At 39.6% G+C, this 25,282-nt stretch overlaps 1 protein-coding gene across 1 annotated transcript in view; it reads right to left on the bottom strand.

The window, feature by feature from the left end:
- NUP153 (nucleoporin 153) overlaps positions 1-25,014 on the bottom strand; it is a 71,699-nt gene extending 46,685 nt beyond the window's left edge. The window contains exons 1-2 of the mRNA XM_055322737.1: positions 24,520-25,014; positions 10,860-11,085 (exon numbers count right to left, since the gene is read on the bottom strand). Coding sequence (XP_055178712.1) covers positions 10,860-11,085; positions 24,520-24,630 — 337 coding nt within the window. The 5' untranslated portion in view covers positions 24,631-25,014. The remainder of the gene's footprint in view (positions 1-10,859; positions 11,086-24,519) is intronic.
- Positions 25,015-25,282: the final 268 nt, after the last annotated feature.

Genomic DNA, 25,282 nt, shown 5'->3' with positions numbered 1-25,282 from the left:
AATTTGTATATCCTCCCAGATATTTTATATGCATATGTAAATGTTTCCCCTAATTATATAATCATGCTATGCATCCAATTTTCTAGGACTTGTTTTTTCATTTAACAATATAATTTTGTCTCTATATACAAAGCACTCCCCTTAAATACCACATTGTATTTTATCATAGTCAGACTATACTTATGTGATTATTTTCCCAATGCTGCCAATATTTATGTGATTATTTTCCCAATTTCCATCAAACATACATGCACTGATATCTGCATATTTTCAGAGTATTCTTTTGGATTAATCCATGGTTCTCTAAGAATATAACAGAAACATGAAAAAAATTATTAAACATACTTTTAAGCTACCCAAAGAATATCTGATTCTGTAAGTCTAAAGTTGGGCCCCTAAAGCTTCCCAAGTATCCAACAGAATTGAGTAAGATTCAACTGAATAAACAATTAGATGTGGAATTGCTCTGTCAGAATATATAAGAGTGCATGTTCACCTTTGCATATGAGACATCACGATCCTGTCAAGTTATACTCCTACAAATGGTAAATGACAATGTACATTTCCACCATACTCTCCAACATGGGACATTCACCTTTACTGATTTCTGTCAATCTACTACGTCAAATGGCATCATTTTATTTGCGTTTACTTAAATGAGAGATATTGAGCATCCTTCCCTATATTTAGTGGTCATTTATATTTCTTCTTCTATTAATTGCTTACTGATATAGTCCCTATATTAAGATTAGTAAAATCTTTTTTTTTAAAGATTTTACTTATTTATTCATGATAGATATATAGAGAGAGGCAGAGACACTGGCAGAGGGAGATGCAGGCTCCATCCCGGGTCTCCAGGATCGTGCCCTGGGCCAAAGGCATGGGCTAAACTGCTGAGCCACCCAGGGATCCCAAGATTAGTAAAATCTAGTTTTTGATCAGTAAGATAGTGTGATGTGATCTGAAATATTACAACTAATTTTTCACCATTGGTTGAACCAATTTATTTTGTTGATGGTGTCTTTTGCAATACAGAAAATAACTTGTATCTTTTTTTTTTAAATATTTTGTTTATTTATTCATAGAGACACAGGAAGAGAGAGAAAGAGAGAGAGAGAGAGGCAGAGACACAGAGAGAGGGAGAAGCAGGCTCCAAGCAGGAAGCCCAACGTGGGACTCGATACCGGGTCTCCAGGATCACACCCCAGGCTGTAGGCAGCACTAAACCACTGCGCTACCGGGGCTGCCCAATAACTTGTATCTTGTTTACAAAGACTTTTACCATTCCAAAACTATAGGAATTAAAAATTTTACTCATTTTTTTAGTACTGTACTGCTACTTTTATTTCAATATAATGTTTAATCTTGCATCCATCTGGAATCAGTTATGATGTAGTTGAGAGAATGATTCAGCTTTATTGTTTTCCAAATGGTTAGCCTGTTTACATTCTAAAATAACCTTCTTTTTTTTTTTAATTTTTTTTTTTTTTTATTTATGATAGTCACAGAGAGAGAGAGAGAGAGAGAGAGAGAGGCAGAGACACAGGCAGAGGGAGAAGCAGGCTCCATGCACCAGAAGCCCGACGTGGGATTCGATCCCGGGTCTCCAGGATCGCGCCCTGGGCCAAAGGCAGGCGCCAAACCGCTGCGCCACCCAGGGATCCCCTAAAATAACCTTCTTAAATAAGTTACGTTTTAATCACCGAATGAGAAGCCATCACTACCACGATACTAAATTCCAAAAGGCTTTTCATTCCTTTCTCCAGTGATGTATCTGTACCAGTATGATAATGTTTTACTACTCCAACTTTAGAACACATTTAGTAACTGGAAAAGTTATTCCAACCTACCCCCATATTCCCCTTATTCTTTTTCAGAATTTCTCTATTCATCTTCAGATACATTTTCAAGAACTTTAAAGTCATTTGTAAGGTTTACAAAAGACATTACTGTTAGGTTGGAATAACTGGGCCTCCGGACTAGTCCTACTACTATAATTTAAATAATTATAAAACTGTACAAAATATAAGACATCTTTCAGATAGGAGAAAACAGCACTCAAAAAGAAAAGAAAAAGAAAAAGAAAAAGAAAGCAAGCAAGCAAGCTCAAACAGTGAGTCCTATCACTACCCAGCTCTCTACCCTGGCACATTTTTAGACCTGGAAGAGAAAACTGGAGTCCAAATCCAGATGGGAGTGTCCAGACAGTGAATGGGCTATCATTGCACAGAGTTAGACTTAGTTAGACCATCTAAGGCTTAACAAATACCAGCTGTTACAGAATTGAAAAAATAGATGCTAGGAGGTGAGCAATGCTAAGGGACAAGAAGCAGTCCTAAGAACAGAGAAGCCAGTGTTGCAAGAACTGAGAGATCCCATAAACATATCCCTAAATCCATGGTATTCAGCCAAGATGTTGGAAAAGCTTCCCCTTGAGACTAAGGATCATGTCAAGAACAAGACCTACGGTAGACTCAGCCTAAAAAGCCACAGGGGAAACAGTCTGAAGTCTAAGTCCTACCACTTTAGGGAACTTAAACACCTTGGACAGATACACATTAATAAAACGTAAAACTAAGTTGACAAAGTTCAAAATGATCATTTAGTAACAACCGCCTGCTCAATCAAGAATTAATACTCCTCAGAGGAAGATAACAGCATCCAGAATCTCTACTTTTATTATTCAAAATATTTAGGCAGAAACCATTTGATATATATAAGAAAAATGTGATCAATAGTGGGGGAAAAAAGACAGCCAGTTCAATAGGAATTGAACTAAGATAGCCAAGATAACCTTAACAGACTCATTAAAATTATTTGACTTGGATCACACTAAAGTTTTAAAAAGGAAGTGCTATCTGGCCCAGCATTGTTTTACTAATGACTTTTCCTTTTGTTCAGGTCTCCTTTAGGTCCCTCAGCATAATTTGAAAGAATTTCTTCTTCTAGAGTACCATACACTTCTTGTTAAATTTATTTCTATCTATTTTTGTTGTTTGATATTTTAAGTGGGAACCTTTCTTCCTTCAAACTTTCTAACACTGCTTAAGTAGGAGTTACTGGGGTGTTTTTCTATATTAACTTTGTGATTTAGTTCTACAATTGTCTTATTCTAACAAGTTTTGTTTTGTTTTAATCAATTGGCTTAAGTTTTCTGGGTATTACTGATAAGCAAGGATCATTCTGCCTCCTTCTTTCCAACATTTACACGTATACATACATTCTCTATAATTATATATTTAATATCTAGAAGTGGTGATGAAGGGCTTCCACTTTATACCTAATTTTAATGGGAATGTTTCTAATGTTTCACCATTACATACGATTGAGGCCTTTGGATGACTAACATGTTAAGGAAGTAGTGGTTTCCAATTTCTATAGGAAATAGGAATAGACTAAGTTTTAGCAAATGCCTATTAAGTATTTACCAGAAAGAAAAACAAATTATAAGATTTCACCTAAAATATGCTAAATTATATTAATAATTTCCTCATGATGAAGGATTGCCTACATCTCAAGATTAACTCTCCCCAGTAAGAAGATTCTATTATTCTTTAATGTGCTCCTAGATTGTATTTGCTACTCTGTAATTTTCTTCCCAAAAAGTCAGTCTTCAAAAATACTTAACAGTATAAGCAATACAAAACAATTTTGGATTATTTAGTTTCAAAGTACAATTATGCAAAAAATAAGACAGATAAAAACACTTAACTAGTACTAGAAAGAAACATCAACTTAATAAAAGCCATAAATGAAAAAAAATCACAGCTAACATTAAATTCAGTGGTCAAAAGACAGAAATTTTCCTCTAAAATCAGGAAACAAAACAAGGATACTGGCTGTCCCCACTTCTATTTAACCCAGTATTGGAAGCTCTAGCCAGAGTAGTAAGGAAAGCAAAAGAAAGATATTCAAATTGGAAAGGAAGACATAAAATATCCCTACTCACAAATGCTATAACTTATATGTAGAAACTTCTAAATATTACACATATACACACACACACAAATCCTGCTGGAATAAACAAATTCAGCAAAGTAGCAGATTACAAAATACACAAAAATGAGTTGTTTCTATACCTTAACAATGCACATTCTGAAAAGTAAATTAAGAAAACAATTCCATTAACAACAGCATCAGAAAGAATAAAACACCTAGAAATTAACCAAAGAGGTAAAAGACTTGAACAAAGAAAACTATAAAACACTGCCAAAAGAAAATTAAGAAGACTTTATAAATGGAAAGGCATTCGTGTTCTTACACTGAAGGAACTAATGCTGTTAACATATCAATACTACCCAAAGCAATCTGGAGATCCAATATAATGCCTTTCAAAAACTCAAAGACATTTTCTCAAAAACAGAAAAATACATCCTAAAATTCTTACGGAATCTCAAGGGCCAAAATATTCTTGAGAAGAACAAAGGTGACATTCTTCCAATTCCTGATTTCAAAACTAATCACAAAACAATAATCAAAATAGTATGGTACTGGCATAAAAGACACACATATAGACCAAGAGAACAGAACAGAGCCCAGAAATAAATTCTCACATGTATGGTCAAAATGATCTTCTACAAAGGAGCTAAGACTACTCAATGAAGAAAGGACCATCTCTTCAAATGGTGTTGAGAAAACTGGACAGCCACATGCAAAAGAATGCAAATGGACCCTTATCTTACATCATATACAAAAATTAACTCAAAAATGGATTGAAGACCTAAAAGCGAGACCCAGAACTTAAAACAATAAGAAATCACAAGGGAAAAGCTTTATGGCATTGGTCTTGACAATGACTTCCTGGATTTGACAGGCAACAAAACAGAAAGAGACATACGGAACTATATTAAAAACTATGAACTAAAAGACACAATCAACAGAGTAAAAAAGCAACTTACAGAATAGCAGAAAATATCTGCAAACCATATAAATGATTAGAGGGCAAAATCCAGAACATATAAATATGAACTCCTACAACAAAAAAAAAATCAAATAACCTGATTAAACTTGGGCAAAGAGGGGCACCTGGGTGGCTCAAGTCAGTTGGGCATACAACTTTTGGTTTCAGCTTAGGTCATGATCTCAAGGTCATGAGCTTGAGCCCAGGGTTGGGCTCTGTGTTGAATCTGCTTGAGATTCTCTTTCCCTCTCCCTTTTCCCCCAAAATGAATGAATACATAAAATCTTTTTAAAAGGGGTGGCGGCAAAGAACCCGGATAGATACTTCTCCAAAGATGATACACAAATGGCCAACAAGGAAGCATATGATAAGATGCTAAGCATTATTAATCATCACAGAAATGCAAATCAAGCCACAATGAGACCCATTCACACCCATTAAAGACAGTTACCATCAGAAAATAAATGATGGCGAGAACATAGAGGAAGTAGAATACCCCCAGTGCACTACTGGTAGGAAATGTAAAATGACATAGCTGCTGTGGAAAATAGTATGGAAGTTCTTCAAAAAAATTAAAAATAGAATTCCTGTATGACCCAGCAATTCCTCTTCTGTGTATATACCTAAAAGAACTAAAAGCAGGGTCTCAAAGAGATTTGTACAACCATGTTCCAAACAGTATTATTCACAACAGTTTAAAGGTTGAAGCAACCCAAGTGTCCACTGACAAACGAATAAACATATTATATACTTATAATGGAAAATTATTCAGCCTTAAGAAGGAAATGCATTCTGCTATATGGCATAATGTGAATGAACCTTGAAGACATTAGGATAAGTGAAATAAGAGAATCAACAAAAGGACAAAAAACTGGAGGATTCTACTCAGATGACGTGCTTTGGTAGTCAAAGTCACAGAGAGTAGAATGGTGTTTGCCAGGGCCAGAAGGGAAGAGGGAATGAGGAGTTAGTATTTAAGAGTTTTAGTTTTACATGATGAAGAAAGTTAAAGTGGATGGTGCTGATGGTGACATAACAATATGAATGCACTTAATGTACTGAACTGTATGTACTCAATAATGACTAAAATGGGGGTGCCTGGGTGGGTCAGTTGGTTAAGCATCTGCCTTTGGCTCAGGCCATGATCCCAGGGCCCTAGGATCAAGCCTCACATCAGGCTCCCTGCTCAGTCCAGAGGTCTCCTTTCTGCTTCTCTCTCTCCCTATCCCCCGGCTTGTGCTCTCTCTTGCTCTCAAATAAATAAATAAATAAATAAATAAATAAATAAATAAATAATAAAATAAAATAAAATAAAATAAAATAAAATAAAATAAAATAAAATAAAATAAAATAAAATAAAATAAAATAAACAAACAAACATTTTTTAAAAAGTTACTCACAAAGGTATGTACACAACACATGTAATAGAAAAACTACGAAATAGGGGATCCCTGGGTGGCTCAGCAGTTCAGTGCCTGCCTTTGGCCCAGGGCATGATCCTGGAGTCCAGGGATCGAGTCCCGCATTGGGCTCCAGGCATGGGGCCTGCTTCCCCCTCTGCCTGTGTCTCTGCCGCGCCCCCCATCATGAATAAATAAATAAAATCTTTAAAAAAAAAAAAAAAAACTACGAAATAAAAGTTAAGAACATAACAAAATCCAGGGCACCTGGGTGGCTCAGTTAAGCATCTGCCTTGTCTCAGGTAATGATCCCGGAGTCCCAGGATCAAGGCCCACATTGGGCTCCCCGCTCAGTGGGGAATCTGCTCCTCACCCCACTCTCATCCTCCCTTCTCTCAAGTAAACAAAATCTTTTTTAAAAATAATGAATAAAAATAATAATAATAATAATGAATAAAATCCAAGTTGGAACTGACCTTGGCAAGCCACTGAATTAATTCCATTATTTAAATGAAAATACAAACACACAAAAAAGAACTTTATAGATATAAAATAAGAAAACGCTCCACTTATCTCACACCTGAACTAAATTAATTCTTCAAGTTAGTAAATCCTCTCAAGCATGCTCATCAAAGATGGAAAAGACTGTCAGCCACTTGTGGATATAGGCTGGAGAACACCGGAAGTCTCTAATGAAAAAAGCAGCAGGGGTCCCCGTCAATGCCCAGGAAAAAAAAATGACGTGGAGGCAGTCAGCATAGACCTACCAGATAAAAGCCTCAACGCAATTGTAACATATTTAAATAAATCAGTCCCAAATATAGATATTAAAAAACTTCCTAAGTTATTCTAATAAAAAAGAAGGAAATATTTAAAGACTAAGTAAAATCGGCTATTACTAAGAAAACTTAGGTAGACCGTTTGTCCGCACTGAGAATCATTCTTTCAGGCCCATTTCACTCTCACTAGGTTTCATAACAAGCAAATCAGGCAACATATTACTATGATCACCAAAATTAACAGGCCATACACCCCACGTCTTCCGAATCAACAACAGAAAGACAACCCAATTAAACATGGAAAAGGGAGATGTGAATAGCCGTTTCTCCAAATATATGCAAACAACCAATGAGCACATGGTAAGATGCTCAGTATCATTACTCATCACGGAAACGCAAATCAAAAACCACATCAAGATAACAGTTCAACCCACTAAAAGAGTTGTAATAAAAAAAATTCAAAGGGTGCCTAGCTGGGTCAGTGGGATGAGCATACGGCTCTTGATCTCAGGGTCATGAGTTCAAGCCCCATGTTGTTGGGTGCACAGGTTACTAAAAAATAAACTTAAAAAAAAATTTTAAAAATGAAAAATAGGAACACTTGGGTGGGTCAGTGGTTTAGCACCTGCCTTCGGACCAGAGCGTTATCCTGGAGTCCTGGGATCAAGTCCCACATCAGGCTCCCTGCATGGAGCCTGCTTCTCCCTCTGCCTACGTCTCTGCCCCCCCCCCTTCTCTCTCTGTAGCTCTCATGAATGAATAAATATTTTTTCTTAATGGAAAGTAATCATCGGTGAAGATGTAAAGGAACTGTAGTCTTCATACACTGTGGGTGGGAAGGCATGATGGTACAGCCACTTTGGAACACACTTATTCCTCGAAAAGTTAAAACTGCCCTTTGAACTAGTGATTCTATTCCTAGGTATATACACAAGAAAAAACACAGCTACACAAAAACCTGCACATGAATATTCACTGTAACAGTATTCATAATGTCCAAGAAGTGGAAAAACCCAAATGTCCATTAACTAATGAATGGATAAATAAAATGTAGTTTTATCCATACCATGGAATATTGCCTGGCAATAAAAAGAAGTTCTAATGTATGCCACAACACGGATGAACCTTGAAAACATTATGCTAAGTGAAATAAGCCAGTCACAAAAGACCACAGATTCTATGACTCTTTATATAAAATGTCCAGTCCAGGAAAATCCATAGAGAGACAAAGACAAATCAGTGGTTGCCTCGGATGGAGAGTGACCACTGATAGGCCGAGGATTGCGGGGGCAGGTGGCGACAGAGATGGTGATGAAAATATCCTAAAACTGACTGCAGTGATGGCTGAACAACTCTGAATATATTTAAAACCACTGAATTATAAACTTCATCTTTTTAAGTTTGAGTATAGGTTCACACACATTACATTAGTTTCAGGTGCAACACAATGATTCAACAAGTTTGTACATTTTAAGATGCTCACCAAAAAGTGTAGCTCCCATCTGTCACCAAACAACACTATTACAATATCATTGACTATATTTCTTATGCTGTGCCTTTAATCCCCATGACTTACTCCATAACTAGAAGCCTATATCTCCCATTCCCCTTTACCTATGTACCCATCTTCCCACCCCTTCCCCTCTAGCAACCATCAGTTTATTCTCTGTATTTATAATGCTGATTCTATTTGAATTTTTTTAGATTCCACATGACTGAAATCATATGGTTTTGTCTTTCTCATTTCTCTTACTTCACTTAGCATAATACCCTCTAGGTCCATCCATATTGTTGCAAATGGCATGATCTTGTCTTTTTTTTAAATGATCACATACTATTCCATTTTGTGCGTATTTCACATCTTCCTCACCCATTTGTCTACTAATGGACAGGGAGACTGCTTCCATATCTTGGCTGTTATAAATAATACTGTACTAAACAAGAGAGCAGGGCAGCCCCGGTGGCTTAGCGGTTTAGCACCACCGCCTTCAGGCCGGGACATGATCCTGGAGTCCCAGGATCAAGTCCCATGGTGGACTCCCCGCATGGATCCTGCTTCTCCCTCTTTCTTTCTCTCTCTGTGCTTCTCATGAATAAATAAATAAATAAATTTTAAAAAATAAATAAATAAACAAGAGAGCATTTATCTTTTCAGATTAGTGTTTTCATTTTCTTTGGGTAAATACCTAGTAATGGAATTATTAGATCATATGGTAATTCTATTTTTAATTTTCTGAGGATCCTCCACACAGTTTTCCATGGTAGTTGTACCAATTTACAATCTCACCAACAGTGTACAAAAATTCCTTTTTCTCCAAATTCTGGCCAACACTTGTTATTTCTCATCTTTTTTATTTTAGCCATTCTGACAGGTTTAAGGTGATATCTCATAGTGATTTTGATCTGCATTTCTCTGATAGGTGATGCTGAGCATCTTTTCACATCTGTTGGCTATCTTTAGGTCTTCTTTGGAAAAATGTCAATTCAGGTCCTACATTCATTTTTTAATTGGATTGTTTGGAAATTTTGGTGTTGAGTCGCATAGCTTCTTTGTATATTTTGGACATTAACCCCTTAACCAGATAGGTCATTTGCAAATATCTTCTCCCATTCAAGTAGGTTACCTTTTTGTTTTGTTAATGGGTTTCCTTTGCTCTGCAAGGCTTTTTATTTTGAGGTAGTTCCAATAGTTTATCTTTGCTTTTGTTTCCCCTGCCTTAGGAAACGAAACATACCTAGAAAATGTTGCTATGGTCCATGTTCAGAGAAAATACTGCCTAAGCTCTCTTCTAGGATTTTTATGGTTTTAGAGCTCATATTTAGATCTTTTTTTTTTAAGATTTTTATTTATTCATAGAGACAGAGACAGAGACAGAGAGAGAGAGAGAGAGAGAGAGATATGCAGAGACACAGGCAGAGGGAGAAGCGGGCTCCATGCAGGGAGCCCGACATAGGATGATCCCGGGTCTCCAGGATCACACCCCAGGCTGCAGGTGGCACTAAACTGCTGCGCCACTGGGACTGCCCTCATGTTTAGATCTTTAATCCATTTTGAGTTTATCTTTGTAAATGGTGTTATAAGTGGTCTAGTTTCATTCTTTTACATTAAACTGTACACTTCAAATGGATGAGTTCTATACATATAAAATATATCTCAATAAAGCTGTAAAAACTATACAGTGAAATGACAGAGTACTATTTCCAAATATGCCATATTCATGAGCTATACTGAAGCTATTTAATATTTGTAAACCCCATCAAAATGCTGTAACAGGATCCAAAAAAGCCCAAGCCTTTAAAATGCAGGATCATTTAATTATAAGACTAGTGAAATGACACAGCTGAACTTGGGGCAGAGAGGACAGGAGCCAACTGCAGTTATACTACACCTAAATTCTAGTGTTGTGGGAGGCATTATCACAGTTCCATTGTAACAGTTAACATCATACAGTGTTCCCTTAATTCCAGGACCTATTCCAAGAGCTTCTTTTCTACTTTTCTCAAAACAATTTATGAGGATACTAAGGAGATGTCAAGATTCTCTTGTCCAAAAAGCCACATGACAGTTGGTAGTCTGAAAATTCAAAACCCAAGTCTTACTCCAGAGCTTGCATTCTTAACTGATATATCAATCTCCCCTATACACAAAAAGCTGATAATTCATTTGAACTTGATCATCACCCTCCTCCATGGTTTATGTACTACCCAAGTAGATTTATTACAGTAAAAAATATTTATAAAAACTTATCACACATAACAAAATATTCACATTCTATGTACCTTCTGTATTACTGACTGTTGGCTCAGGAGTGATTCTCCCATCATGAATATTAGAGCTCTCCTCATCGGCATATACTATATGATCATCTTCTCTATTTTCTGGCCACTGCGGTACCTCTCTTGTGTCTGTTGAGCAGCTGCATACATCTTCATTCTTGTTGAAGTATCTTTGTAGCCATCCTGGCACAATATTCTTAACAGATTCTGTAACCCTGCTAAGAATACCCTGTTGGAGGAAGAAACACATAAGGTAGTTTTAGAAATTTATCTTTTTAAATACATACCTTACAAAAAGCCATTATCAAGCAAAACATGACTACTTCCGACTAAAGTTTTCTAAAGTTCATTTACTTGCCTTAATGCTGACATGATGGCATTCTACAAATTCTACAGACATTATGAAATTCCTACTTTTCTTTCTTCTATATGTATAGATCCATGAGTCCGTAACTGCCCCAAATGGCCTTATATTCTAACCCTTTAAAAACTCCAACAGACCATCAATAAGCCATATACTCTTTAGATCAGTGCATTAAAAGAAGCAACACTTCCTTCTAACCAGAGCCCAGCAGAATGGCTCCCGTAAAGAAGGGTGGCAAGAAAAACACCGTTCTGCCATCAATGAGGTAGTGACCAGAGAATACACTATTCACATTCACAAGGGCATCCATGGGGTGGGTTTCAAGAAGCTGCTCCTCAGACACTCAAAGAGATCCGGAAATTTGCCATCAAGAAAATGGGAACTCCAGATGTACACAATGATACCTGGCTCAACAAAACCGTGTGGGCGGAAGGAATAAGGAATGTTCCGTATCGTATCCATGTGTGGTCGTCCAGAAAAGCGTTAACAAGGATGAAGCTCTATATGTTGGTTACCTATGTACCTGTCATCACTTTCAAAAATCTACAGTTAATATAAGAACTAATCACTGATTGTCAAAGGTGACAAAAAAAAAAAGCAACATAAACAATACCTTCAACAGCTTCCCCAAGCAATTATTTTTATTGCACGTTAAGAAAAAAAATTGGACAAATAAAAATGAGAGTCTTTTTAAGACATACAACAATTCAACGCAATAAATTCAAAAAATTTTTTTATTTATTTATGATAGTCACACAGAGAGAGAGAGAGAGAGAGAGAGAGAGAGAGAGAGAGAGAGAGGCAGAGACACAGGCAGAGGGAGAAGCAGGCTCCATGCACCGGGAGCCAGACGTGGGACTCGATCCCGGGTCTCCAGGATCGCGCCCTGGGCCAAAGGCAAGCGCTAAACCGCTGCGCCACCCAGGGATCCCCTCAACGCAATAAATTCAATAAATAACCTAAGATTTTTTTGATGGGAAAACTTTTTTTTATATCAAATGTTGTCTGAAGACCTGAGGAATGAATTTTATTATGACAACTATTAAAGGGAGAAAAAAAATGTGGTACAACTATTGGTACTATTAACACTTATTGTAGCTTTGTTATGTGCCAGGCACTGTTCTAAGCAATTTGCACATATTAAATTCAATCCTCACACTAATTTTATGAAGCTAATACTAATAATGTCACTTTACTGATGAAGAGAAACAATAAAGTTTTAAGTAATTTGCCCACGGTACAAACACAACTACTATGGTTTATCTAAGTAAAGTAAAAGGATGGGCTTTGGGATTGATAGGACCTAGGATAAAGTTTGACTACGTCCCCATACTTTGATTTATTCTAGGTAAAATAACAATAACACCCCCTCCAACCTGAGAAGGAATCATGAGTATCAAATGATAATGTGAAAACACTTCACATTTCCAAAATATGAAGAAACATATACTTGATAATTTTATTACTAATAAAGAAAAAAAACTAGCAGAAACAAAATGGGGTGAGATAACCAAGTTTCGGCAAGGATTTCTTTCACAAATAGCATTAGCAGGATTTCTAGATAAAGAATCAAAGGAGGAGGGGATCCCTGGGTGGCTCAGCAGTTTGGCGCCTGCCTTTGGCCCAGAGCGCGATCCTGGAGTCCCAGGATCCAGTCCCGCATCAGGCTCCTGGCATGGAGCCTGCTTCTCCCCTCTGCCTGTATCTCTGCATCTCTCTCTCTCTATGTCTATCGTGAATAAATAAATAAAATCTTGAAAAAAAAAAAAAGAATCAAAGGAGAGAAAACATGAACTGGCAGGTACAAAAAACAATGGTTAAAAATCAAGGCAAAACAGGGGATCCCTGGGTGGCTCAGTGGTTTAGTGCCTGCCTTCGGCCCAGGGCATGATCCTGGAGACCCAGGATCGAGTCCCACGTCGGGCTCCCTGCATGAAGCCTGCTTCTCCCTCTGCCTGTGTCTGTGTCTCTGCCTCTCTCTCTCTCTCTCTCTCTCTCTGCATCTCATGAATAAATAAATAAAACCTCTCTAAAAAAAAAAAAATCAAGGCAGAATATATATATATATATATATATATATACACACACACACTCTGAAAGCTAACCCAACACAAAGAGGCCTTGAAATATCCTGTCAACAAAAAAGAAGACACTTCTAATACTGGCACTTGAATAGCATTTTCTCTACTGTTTGAAAGGTATAGGTAACAACTGGGAAATATGTAATTATTTTTCCATGTATTCTCCAAACAGAAACTGAGAACCAAACTACAACGATATAAGCTCCCCAGCAATACAGGAAGCCAACAGCCCTATAAAATACTTCCTACTGAAAAGCACAAATTCACTGTTCCCCTTCTCAATTCTAATGTTACACAGTATTCATTTCTTTGGAAAGAAAAATTATGTATCTACATCCGTGATTTAGTATTTATAAAAATAAACATATACTATTTATTATTTTTACTTGTTATTTATACTTAAATATTTATTTACCCCCTCCCTATATATTTCAAAAGACTGGAAAGTGCTTACAAGATATAACATTAATAAGACTTGGAAAAAAAAGAGGGACACCTGGGTGGTTCAGCAGTTTAGCGCCTGCCTTTGACCCAGGATCAAGTCCCACATCGGGATCCCTGCATGGAGCCTGCCTCTCTGCCTCTCTCTCTCTGTGTCTCTCGTGAATAAATAAATAAAACCTTAAAAAAAAAAAAAAAGACTTGAAAAAGAGACACATACTTGATATGAAGCAGTAAGTTAGCTAAAGCATGATAGCAAGAATTTAATGTAAAATTAAGGTTTGGGGTGAACTTCTAAGGTATTAGGCTACTAAAAGTATCAGAGATTCCCTCTGATTCCTACTCACTTAAGAGGGCAAGTACAGGGGATCCCTGGGTGGCGCAGCGGTTTAGCGCCTGCCTTTTGGGCCAGGGTGAGATCCTGGAGACCAGGGATCAAATCCCACATTGGGCTCCCAGTGCATGGAGCCTGCTTCTCCCTCTGCCTGTGTCTCTGCCTCTCTCTCTCTCTCTCTGTGACTATCATTAATTAATTAATTAATTAATTAATTTTAAAAAAAGACGGCAAGTACAGGGCACTGGGGTAGCTCAGTCAGTTGCGCATCCACCTTTGGCTCAGGTCATGATCCCAGAGTTCTGGGATCAAGCCCTGAGGCAGGCTCCCTCTCCCTCTGCTCCCCCTCCACTCTAGCTCACTCTCTCTGTCTCTCCAATGAGTAAATTTAAAAAATTTTTAAAAATGGGGCAAGTACAGAACAAATTAAAATTAACACCATACTTCATCAAAGGCCATATATCAGGCAGCATTAAGTATTGTGGAAAAATAATAAAATTGAAACAGTCAAAATGGATAAAATAAAACTCACTAATGCTCAAGAACTTTGCTTGGTCCTTCCCTTTTTTAAACTAAAATTTTACCCACGTATCTGATCACAGCCCACAGCTGTTCTGGTGGCACAATGAAGGGCAGCATGAAGAGTGTGACAGTAAAAAGAAATACAGGTGATAAAACTGACCCGGAACGATTATAAAAAACCAACATCCTTAAATTCAGTATACCCCTGTAGGGTAAACGACCCTAAGGCAACCACAAAAATTAAGCACAGTGTACTCTAGTGCAGTGGTTCCCATAGGGTGGTCCCTTTACTGATAACCTCAGCATCCCCTCAAGCTCTATCCCAGCCTAGAAGCAGGCTCACCTGTTTTAACACACCCTCCCAAGTGATTCTAAATGCTAAAGTTTGAGAACCACTGTTCTAGTTTAAGAGATTAGGAAATTAGATGCATTTCAGGATATTACAATACATTTTAGGGAAAAGGTCCCTCTCTAAGGGGAATAAAAATTATGTATACTTTAAGTCCTAACAGATCTGGAAAACATATATATGTGGAACACTAGTCAGATAGTTATTAAAATATATCATAAGATATTCTATAATCAATCAGAAAAACAAATTTTTTTAAAGATTTATTTATTTATGATAGAGAGAGAGAGAGAGCGAGCGAGAGGCAGAGACACAGGCAGAGGGAAAAGCAGGCTCCATGCCGGGAGCCCGACACAGGACTCGATCCCGGGACTCCAGGATTGCGCCCTGGGCCAAAGGCAGGCACTAAACCACTGAGCCACCCTGGGATCCCCCAGAAAAACAAATCTTACAGAGGACAGTGTGGAATATAATGCAGCTTACAGCTTCCCCGTGATGCCCAAATTTTAGCAATAGTTTTTATTTGTAGTGTTATTAACGATTTTCTATCCATTCATCTCTCTCAATAAATTTAGGTCTTCCTCCTAACTCTGGGAAACAAACTAGGGGTGGGTGGAAGGGGAGGAGGGCGGGGGGTGGGGATGAATGGGTGATGGGCACTGAGGGGGGCACTTGACGGGATGAGCACTGGGTGTTATTCTGTATGTTGGCAAATTGAACACCAATAAAATATAAATTTATTATAAAATAAATAAATAAATTTAGGTCTTCCTGCACAATAAAATCAAATCACAGATCTGATGCTGTAGTAGTCTTCACTTGTTCTTCACTCACTCTATTCTTGATAGGCTATCCCACCAAACCAGCTTCTGGTAGGAGTGGCCCATGAAATACTAGGGGATACCAGATATTATGGAAGGGAGAAAAGAGAAGTCTAAGTCTTTCTTGTGCTTCCTCTCTGATCAAGGGCCCCATTTCTAAAACTATTGCTCCAGCCAGGTGGTCCTTCCTCCACTCCAGCTACACCATTTCTTCCTTCATCCTTTGAGTCCTAGGAAGAGTAGCAGCTTCCTACTCCTGCTAGCTTCTGGGCATCTTGCTATCCAATATTTACTCCTTTAACCACTAGCATATACTAAGTAGACTCTTTCTTAAAGATAATTTCAGTTGAACCATCTGGAGTGAAGTGTTTCTTGCAGGGTCCTTAACTGATAAAGCAGTGCTACTTGTTAACTTTTCTTCCTAATGAGCATGAAAGTTAAAAAGTCAGTCCATGTAGCTTTATCAACAAAGGAACACACGTCCAACACTTGGGGTAGCATTCATATTACCCAAAAGTTATATCCAATCTTTATTTCTGTAAAATATTTTAGAATCTTGTCTAACTTATAAAGGTAAATGCAGATATTATTTTGTTCATTCAATTCATTCCATCAATACTTATTGACTGAACACTACATGTCAGGCAAGGAACAGTGGGGAGACAGCAGAAACAAGTTCCTGCTCTCTTGGGCTTATATTCTAAATTTGGGAGACAGACAGACAAGTAAATATAATATGAACACAAAATGTGGTGATTCAGTGCCATGAACAAAAATAAAGCAAAATGGGATAGTTATTTTATATAAGCAAAGACCCAGCCATGTAAACTTCTAGTGAACTATTTTGGCTGAGAGAACAAAAGTGCAAAGTCTTAAATATAGGACTGTCCTTGGCACATGCCATCTAAGGTTCTGGTAACCAACCGTATTAATAAGTACAAAGTCCAGTAAGCCTTAAATAACTATTTAAATCTTGTAAAATTCCTCTTGAATCATATGTGTGTGCATGCCTATGTGTGAGAATCTACGTGTAACCCTTTGTTCTGTAGCTTATATATCTAGTCACTTCAGGACTTATTGGGAGAGATACATCCCTGCCCGGCAATTTTTAAGAGTTTTGAAGATCAAAGGATACTTTAGCCACTAACTGGAAAAGTGAGAAAGAGTGAGGGAACTAGAAAAGGGGAAAAGTCACTTTCATATGGAAGTGAAAGCTCCTCTGATGCTATTACTAAAGAACGTCTATTACATTTTCAGTTGTTCTTGAGAGAAAATGTTTCAAGTCTTTATGGGAATGAGGCAAATCAGCTCCCTACATGGCTGTGGAGAAAAACTACTTCATGATATTAAGAGGAGAGAACAAAACCTGATAGGGAAAAAGAAGTACACGGAGTAAAGGTCTACTGAGGTGTGAATATTCAAGTCCTAGTTTACCAGGTTAATTTCTCTACATTCAGAGACTTCAGCAAAACTGCCACCATTATAATTTGATGTCAGTTTTCCTACAGAAAACCTTCTCTGATCCTCCAAGTCTGGGATAGTCACCCCCTAAGTGCACCAAAAGTGCCCTTACTTCATACAGGGTGGCAACCTGTCAAACAGGATTAATCAGTCTGTCCATCGGCTCTACTAGAGCATCAATCAACTCTGTGAGGACAGGCACCAGATCCGTACAGAGCACAGGTTAGTTGACACGCTGCTTTAATTTATCTACAACTGCAAGGGGAAAAAAAAAAAAAAACGTATTCACAACTGCATTGCTCAACCAATCTTATGCCCACATTAGAACTGGGCATAAGACTGGGCATTGACAGGATGCGAAAAAGAAGTTCAGCAATTCTGGTATTCAAAAATAAAAAATACATTTTCTTAGTGTAATAATTTCACCTTACAAAAATATAATTTGTTGCCACTAATAGCCCTCCCTTTAAGAAAACAATTTGTGAAAGATATCCAAGAGTACAGGAAAACTAAACCATTCCCTGGAATGACAAATAGTAAAAGCCAACTAAATGAAGAAAGCAGAAAGGTAGCCAAAGAAAGCAAAATTAATGAAGGGCTTAGAAAAATCAACAAAACAAATGGGGCATTAAAATCTTAAAAACACTCCTTGTAACCCTAAAGCAAAGTCTACACTAGATAATTATAAATAATGAAGTTAATTTCAAAGATTAAGATTGAATTTTTATATGTGGACTAAACTGAGTTTTTTTCTTTCTCTCCAAAAAGTAAAAATTTTTCATTTGGCAAAACATGGCAAAAAAAACGTCCAAAATGCCACTGATATTTACAACAAATTATTTGAGGACCAAAAGTAAATCCAATTCAACGCTAAATATACATAAGACATTCAATGTGTAGGACTCTATGACTATGTTAGTTTTTCAAATTAATTTTACCTGAGTTCAAGGATTAATGAAAGAGGGTAGAGGTGGGGCAAGGCTCTTCTATAATCCTAATTTAGAACTCGTTTGCATTGAAAAAGGCATTTTTTTTGTATATCTTTCCACCAATTTGTAATCTCAGTATTACCAGACAGCTCTCCTACAGGCCAACTCTTTAACATTACTATATTAGACTTCCTCTCCTCGGGCAGTCCCGGTGGCGCAGCGGTTTGGCGCCGCCTGCAGCCCGGGGCATGATCCACCCTGGAGACCCGGGATCGAATCCCACGTCGGGCTCCCTGCATGGAGCCTGCTTCTCCCTCTGCCTGTGTCTCTGCCTCTCTCTCTGTGTTGCTCATGAATAAATAAATAAAATATTTTTAAAAAATGGCTTAGACTTCCTCTCCTTTATAGAAGTCTCTCTATTCCTATTTTTAGCTTTCTTGACTTAAACTCTCTTTTCTCCACATTAGCCTCTATAAAGTAGTTATATGCAGATTATAAAATCTCCTTTCTCAAATAATTTCACTGAGCACTGAGTATAAATATCAAATATAATCCATCTTCGGTTTTAAGGTTTTGGAGCTCCCTTTCTCCCAAATACATTGTTGTTTTGATCTCTATCTGCTCTTCTGGCTGCTTTTATTTTGTTGAGACCTGTCAACGACCTTTCCTTAGTTTTCTTCCAGGCTTCTGCGTACATTCTCCTTACCCACTGAACTTCCATGTCACTAGGTTCTCCTTTCCAAACTTTTCTGAAACTCTTACTTAATAGTTTCCCTAGTTTTCACTCTCGTTCCCTCCAAATGAAGTCAAATGAAGAAGAATAAGGGCTAAGAACCCAAGACTTCACATGAGACTTAGAGAATATCTAATTATAAAAACATCTTAAATGCTAAATAGTAAAAATCTGGATGCCACCATAATCTTTCAGTTATTTAGAGTTTTGTACTGTATCTATCATAACATTACTTAACTTTAATATGCAGCTATTTCCATGAGGGAAAAAAGTAATGAAGTATTCAAATTCTAATGAGGTTATATTGAATTTGATTTCAATAATCTGAATTTAACTTCCAAATCTAAGCTACTCTGTCATTATTTTACAACCTACAGATAGTCATTCAGCAGCCAAAGGTCCCCTATCCACAGTCCAAACCCTGCTAGCCACCACTTAAAATCCACACTTTTCATTTCTCTGCTCAACCTCAAGAGATGAAGCCAAAAAAAACCATGAGCATAAAAATTTGCTGACTAAAAAAAATTTTTTTAACTACAAGTGGCTACAAATTTCAACCTCCTTCAAAATTCTGCCCTAATGCAGTAAGGAGAAACAGGACCTGGCTTAGTCTCTTATTTGTAGTTATCAATATCAAAGAGGTGGTATTAATAGATGATTAACAGTAATCAAACAAAGACAAAAAAATGGAATCCTTAAATCCTTTCAAACTAGCCGTAGGAAATCCAATAGAGACCAAAGCAGTTTAAGTCACTAAGTGTAACCTACAAGATTATTGTCATTTTTCTTAATCTATTTGAAAACAGGATTTAAGAGTTTTTTTTAATCACAGTACAAAGAAGATCAGCAAAATCAAGCAAACTGAAACATTTATAGACAAAAAAAGGCACTCTACCATCCTCTTTCTGATAGTAAACAGAGTAAACTGTATCTTGCGGCAAGACTTAAAATCACGCTACACAACACAGAAGAATATTAAAAATACATTACAACCAGGACCACAAGGCTAAGTAGCTACAAATAAAACATTTCTAAAAACACAAGGTCATTACATCTTCCTAATAATATTCTGTGCCTAAAGAAAATGGTTTTAATTAGTGACCTCGGACCAAAGTCTTCATTTTACTTCAAACTAATATATACCAGCCTCATCAGAGGACTTTCTGGGATATGGGGACAATCCCTGGGGTTTATTGTCATTTATTTTATTAAAAACATTTGTAAGTGGGCGCCCAGGTGACTCAGTCCATTAAGCGTCTGCCTTTGGCTCAGGTCATGATCTCAGGGTCCTGGGATGAAGCCCCAAGTCGGGTTTCCTGTTCAGCGGGGAGTCCGCTTCTCCCTCTGCCCCTCCCCCCTCCATGCTCACTCACCCGCCTGCATGCACATGCTCACACTCTCTCAAAAATAAATAAAATCTTTAAAAAAATTGGTAAGAGAATCGATAAAATACCACACACAAGGCTCTTCCATCACAAACAAAAAATCTGTTAAACATGGGATCCCTGGGTGGCGCAGCGGTTTGGCGCCTGCCTTTGGCCCAGGGCGCGATCCTGGAGACCCGGGATCGAATCCCACGTCGGGCTCCCGGTGCATGGAGCCTGCCTCTCCCTCTGCCTGTGTCTCTGCCTCTCTCTTTCTCTCTCTGTGTGACTATCATAAATAAATAAATAAAAATTTAAAAAAAATCTATTAAACAACTTAATACTTGGATTTATTCTCCTCTATACACTAAATGACTGACATTTCTATGAAGACAATGTGTTCGAAAATAAGTATTTGAGAGGTAGAGTTTTAAGTCCAGCCTCATCACCTGGTAAACAAGTCCCTAAATCCAATATAGGCCTATACATAAAGGGAAAAAAACTTCTACTAAAGGCAGCAAAATTCAGAGACAAACATGTAAATCAAAAGGTGGTATTTAATGGCAACAATTTCAAATGAGTCCTTACTAACTATATATATATGCCAGGTCCTGTTATAAGAGATTTACTCATCTCATTTATGCCTCAAAACAATTTCCATTTTAGAGACGAATAAATTAAGCAAAGAGAATTTAAAAAACTTCTCCAAGTCCTGGCAGAACAAGGTTCAAACCCAGATGCTGTAACTCCATTACAGTACATTTTTTCCCTATCACCTATTTCCAGTTCTGTTTACACGGACAGTATTTAACATCTACAATAAAGCAAAGAAAGATAAAAGTCAAAACTACTTAATGACTTCTGGAATGACTACGTATTCCATGTCTAAATATTCTTCCTTTTCATAACTGAGAATACTTTTTCACCATCAGATCCCAAGTGGGACACACTTGGGGAAAATTATCATATAGGAACTAATAAGCAAAAGAAAAAAAAAAATCCTAAACTGTCATATATACCAGGGTTAGGCAAACCATAGCCTGTGTGGGCCAAATTCAGCCCTCAGCCTGTTTTCATGCAGGCCTCAGGCTAAGAATGATTTTTACATTTTTTAAAGGGTTGTAAAAACAAAACAAAGAGCCTGCGGCAACAAAGCCTAAAATATTTACTATCTGGCCCTTTACAAAAAAGTCTGCAGACTTCTATCTAAGCTACTTAGTAAAGGGGTTCCCTCTTTTTTCTAGAAGAGCTAAATGCAAACACCACCCTTGTTGTAAGACAAACTACATCCAGGCAGAGAAAATGAGTGGATTCCCTCAGCTCCAAAACAGAAGACAAAAACCTCTGGAAACAAAACCCCCCAAAAAGGGCAAAAATAATTAATTCCCTCTCACCAGGAGGTGGCAGTAGACTCTTCCAGAAGCAAGGTTCTGGTTTGCCCATGGGTTCAAGTTTTTTGGTGGTGGCTATTAAGAAAAGCTTGATCTCTCCAGGGCTGAATTCCTGGGCCTGACAATCTGCACAAGTGGGAAGGGAAACTGAAGGGGTGACAGAAAACTAGCACCTTTTTTTAGGGACCTGTTCACTCCCAACTAGAAAAATGATACCGTTTCCTAAATGCATCTGGGCTGAGATAAGGGGTAGGAGGCAAGTGAAAATGTTTGACTTACATTATTCTTACATTATTCAGGGCTGTTCTTCATTTTTGCTTCTACAATTCTTTAAGTTACTACCCTTCAGTTAGTTGAGTAAGACAATGGATTTCTGTCTTCAAACTTCAAGCAAGATGGCATTTTAAAGATCAGAAGTTAAAGGGGAAAAAATGTAATCTTTAGCTGTATCTCAGCAGAGCTAAACCAGAAGTCAAAACAGGAAATTACAAGTCAGTAGAACACATGCAAAAGTTGCAGGTACTGCATGACTGCACAAGCTAATTGGCCTGACACGCAATGGCAAACCTCCATGAACTAACAGTGCCAAACCTCTCATTCCTATTCCAACCCTCTACTACACAACCGAAAACTTTGTTTTTGCCCAGAAACCCTTGGACAGTTAATTTAATAACATTAGTACAAAACATGCCATGTCATGAAGCTCCTTGCTATTCATGATGACTCAGCAGCTGAGGCAAAACATAGAGGTGACAGCGTAAGACAGGAGACAGCAAGCAGGTGGTCTACAAGTCCACAAAAGTCCCAGCAAGAACTAAAGACAGTTTCTCTTTTAAGATTTTTAAATATTGAGCATTTTTTCGGTATACTCGTGGATACTTTCCTTTGGTAGAGTCTGCCAATATTAAGTAACACTCGCAGTGTTGATAAAGAAACCCCCAAACATCTTTAATCACAATCCAAAAAACTAAGATGCACTTTCTTTTTCAGTTAAATGGCTAGGACAAGAAGCTGAAAGTATTTTAGAAAGGGGGAAATAATAAATTATCAAGCTCTAAAATAAAACTAAACAGCCTAAAATCATGTCAGCTCTAAGAAAACCTAGATCATAGGTATGATATTGTTAGGGCATCATCTCCCCAAAACTAGATTTTTATTTAAGTACATTTGAAAATAAGCTGTGATTTTAACTCCTGCCACCTGGAATATATTAGCTCCTTTCTAAATCCTGCCCAGATTGTTCAATATATGTACTTAAAACATTTCATTTTTTTATACAGTAACTTTCTTTTAAGATCTAAGAAAGCACTCAGACATTTATTCTTCAGGAGATACATAAAGCATGTGTGTCTAACTTCCATTCTACAAAAGGATTTGGTTAAATGGCCAATCATGTGATCTGAATTCTAATCTTAAATTTGCCTGCAAGTACCCCTGGATCCTCCCAAAGAAATCTGAAAACCAACCCCTTTCTGTATATATCTGGGGAAAAACTAGTGGGAGGTATGAGTAATGTTAAGACTTCTACCCATTTGTAGAGAGCTATTCAATATTGCAAACCACCATTTTCACTGTTAAAAATTTCTCCCGAATTTTTACTTTAAAAGCTTTGTTTTTTAATGATACAACTTAACACCATCACCAAACATGTTATTCAAAAAACCATCATCATCCGGAATAAAGCAATCCAGGAATCCTACTTTTAACAGGACGCAACAAGTTATCAGACCCTTTTGCTATACTTCTGTGGGTTTTTTTTCCCCCCCACAAGTTTAAGACACGCACGTACCTACCCGCACCTGATCACTGAGAAGTTTCGAAAGCGAATCTTACTAAAATAAATTTTTAACAGTTTTCTATTCGGTTCCCATAACAAACAGGTTTTAAAAAAAAAATCATTTTTTCTCAAAATGGATTGTCTCCTTTACAACGAGGATAAACTCCTCTTCAAAATTTCAAACACCCACGAGTGCAACACGGTGGTGAATCAGAAGACCACCAACCTTCCTGGGTGTCAAAAGTGTACTTAAGCTTCTAGAATACGCCCCGTAATAGTAAAATATTTCGTGCATGAGATCAGGACTGGAGTCCCGGTCAACTGTGCATAATAGCCAATTCCAGCCTCCAGAATAAAATGGGGGGGGGGGAGGGGGAGGGTAGAGGAGGGGAGGGAAGAGTCTCGCAGCGGAGAAAAGACGTAAGGGTGAAGAGGGACTTTCAAAATGGCCCAGGGCCTAGGTAACTCTAACCCGGTTACGGGGGGCGGGGGAGATCCAAGCGGCCGCTCTCAGATCCAACGAGGGGGCACCCGCAGGGGGGACGAGGAATTGAGAACGAAGAAAACAAAGTTCTTCCACTTGCGGCGTGAGAGCGCCCCATCCTCGCCCGGGGGCTCGGAAGCGGCCTGCCTGGGACAGCCCCCTCCCCGCACCCACGGAACCGCGGGAGACCAGCAAGCGGCAGGCGCACGGGCGGGCCTCCAGCCACCTCTTTTTCCTTTCTCCTTCGAGAGGACGTGAGTAATACCCTCAAACCCCCAATCCCCGCCAAAAACGAAAGAAATGCGCGCATCGTAGGCCTAGAATTTCTGTTCCCGCCCTACGCCCGTGCGGGGGAAAGCCCCTGGCCCAGAAGGCGGGGCGGGCGGGCGGGCGGGCGGAGGGGGGGGGTGGAGGCCCGAACCACACGTGCGAGCCGCAAGGACGGGCCCGTCTCGGCCCACTTCCCGTCGCCACCCCGGCGGCCCGATCGGGCCTGCCCTCCGGCCCTACCGTCCGCTCCACGTGGGGCGCCCGGGCCCCTGGGCGCGCGTTCCCGACCCGCCGACACGCAGCAGCCGCCGCCGCCGCCGCCGCCGCCGCGGGGTCCCCTACCTGGTGCTGCTGTCGCCCCTGCTGGTAAGGCTTAACCGGCCCCTGGTGGCAGCGCCGCGTCCGGATCTTGCCGCCACCGCCCCCTCCGATTCCTCCGGCTCCCGAGGCCATGGCGGGGCCTCCGCGGCTTCCCGCTTCGGGGCGGGTGAGGGGGGCGGGAGAGGCAGAGGTGGCGGCCTTAGAGCCCCCCCCGCCCGGCCCCGGCCCGCAAGTCCGCCTTCGCTGCCCACACAGTGGAGCCCAGGCACGCCGGGAGCCGCGAGGTGTCGGGCAGGAGTGGAGAGAAAATGCGCGCTGGCGGCGGGGAAGGCGGTGGCGGCGGCAGAGGCCGAGGAGCTGGCTCCGGCCCGGCAGCCTCCCGCGGCCCCCCGCCTCTGTGTATGTCACGGTCTCTATGGAGATCCCCCGCGGAGGACACGGCGAGCCGCTCCAGGCGCCGCTGAGGCCTACCCCGACCGCCGGCTGATGGGGATCCTTCCGTCGCCCCAGCCGTGGCTGCCGCAGTTGAAGCCGCCGGCGCCGCCCGCCTACCCCTCCCCTCTGCGCACAGCGCCCGCCCCGCCGTCGTCGTCGTCCCTGCAGTCGCCGCCGCTATTGCGCCTATTGCCGCTGCTAAGGCCGCCGCCGCGGTCGCGAGCCAGAACGCCGTCACTCGTCGGCGCCCGACGCGCTCGCATCATCGCGCCGCGACCGCGGGCTGGGCCAAGGCGAAGGGAGGGCCGCTCGAGCCCGCGCTCTCGGCCGCGCGGCACGCCGGGAAGCG

This window comes from Nyctereutes procyonoides, unplaced genomic scaffold (assembly GCF_905146905.1).
Source record: "Nyctereutes procyonoides isolate TBG_1078 unplaced genomic scaffold, NYPRO_anot_genome, whole genome shotgun sequence".
Lineage (NCBI taxonomy): Eukaryota > Metazoa > Chordata > Mammalia > Carnivora > Canidae > Nyctereutes > Nyctereutes procyonoides.
The sequence above is the reverse complement of the archived record's forward strand: the minus strand, read 5'-3'. Positions and strand labels throughout refer to the sequence as shown.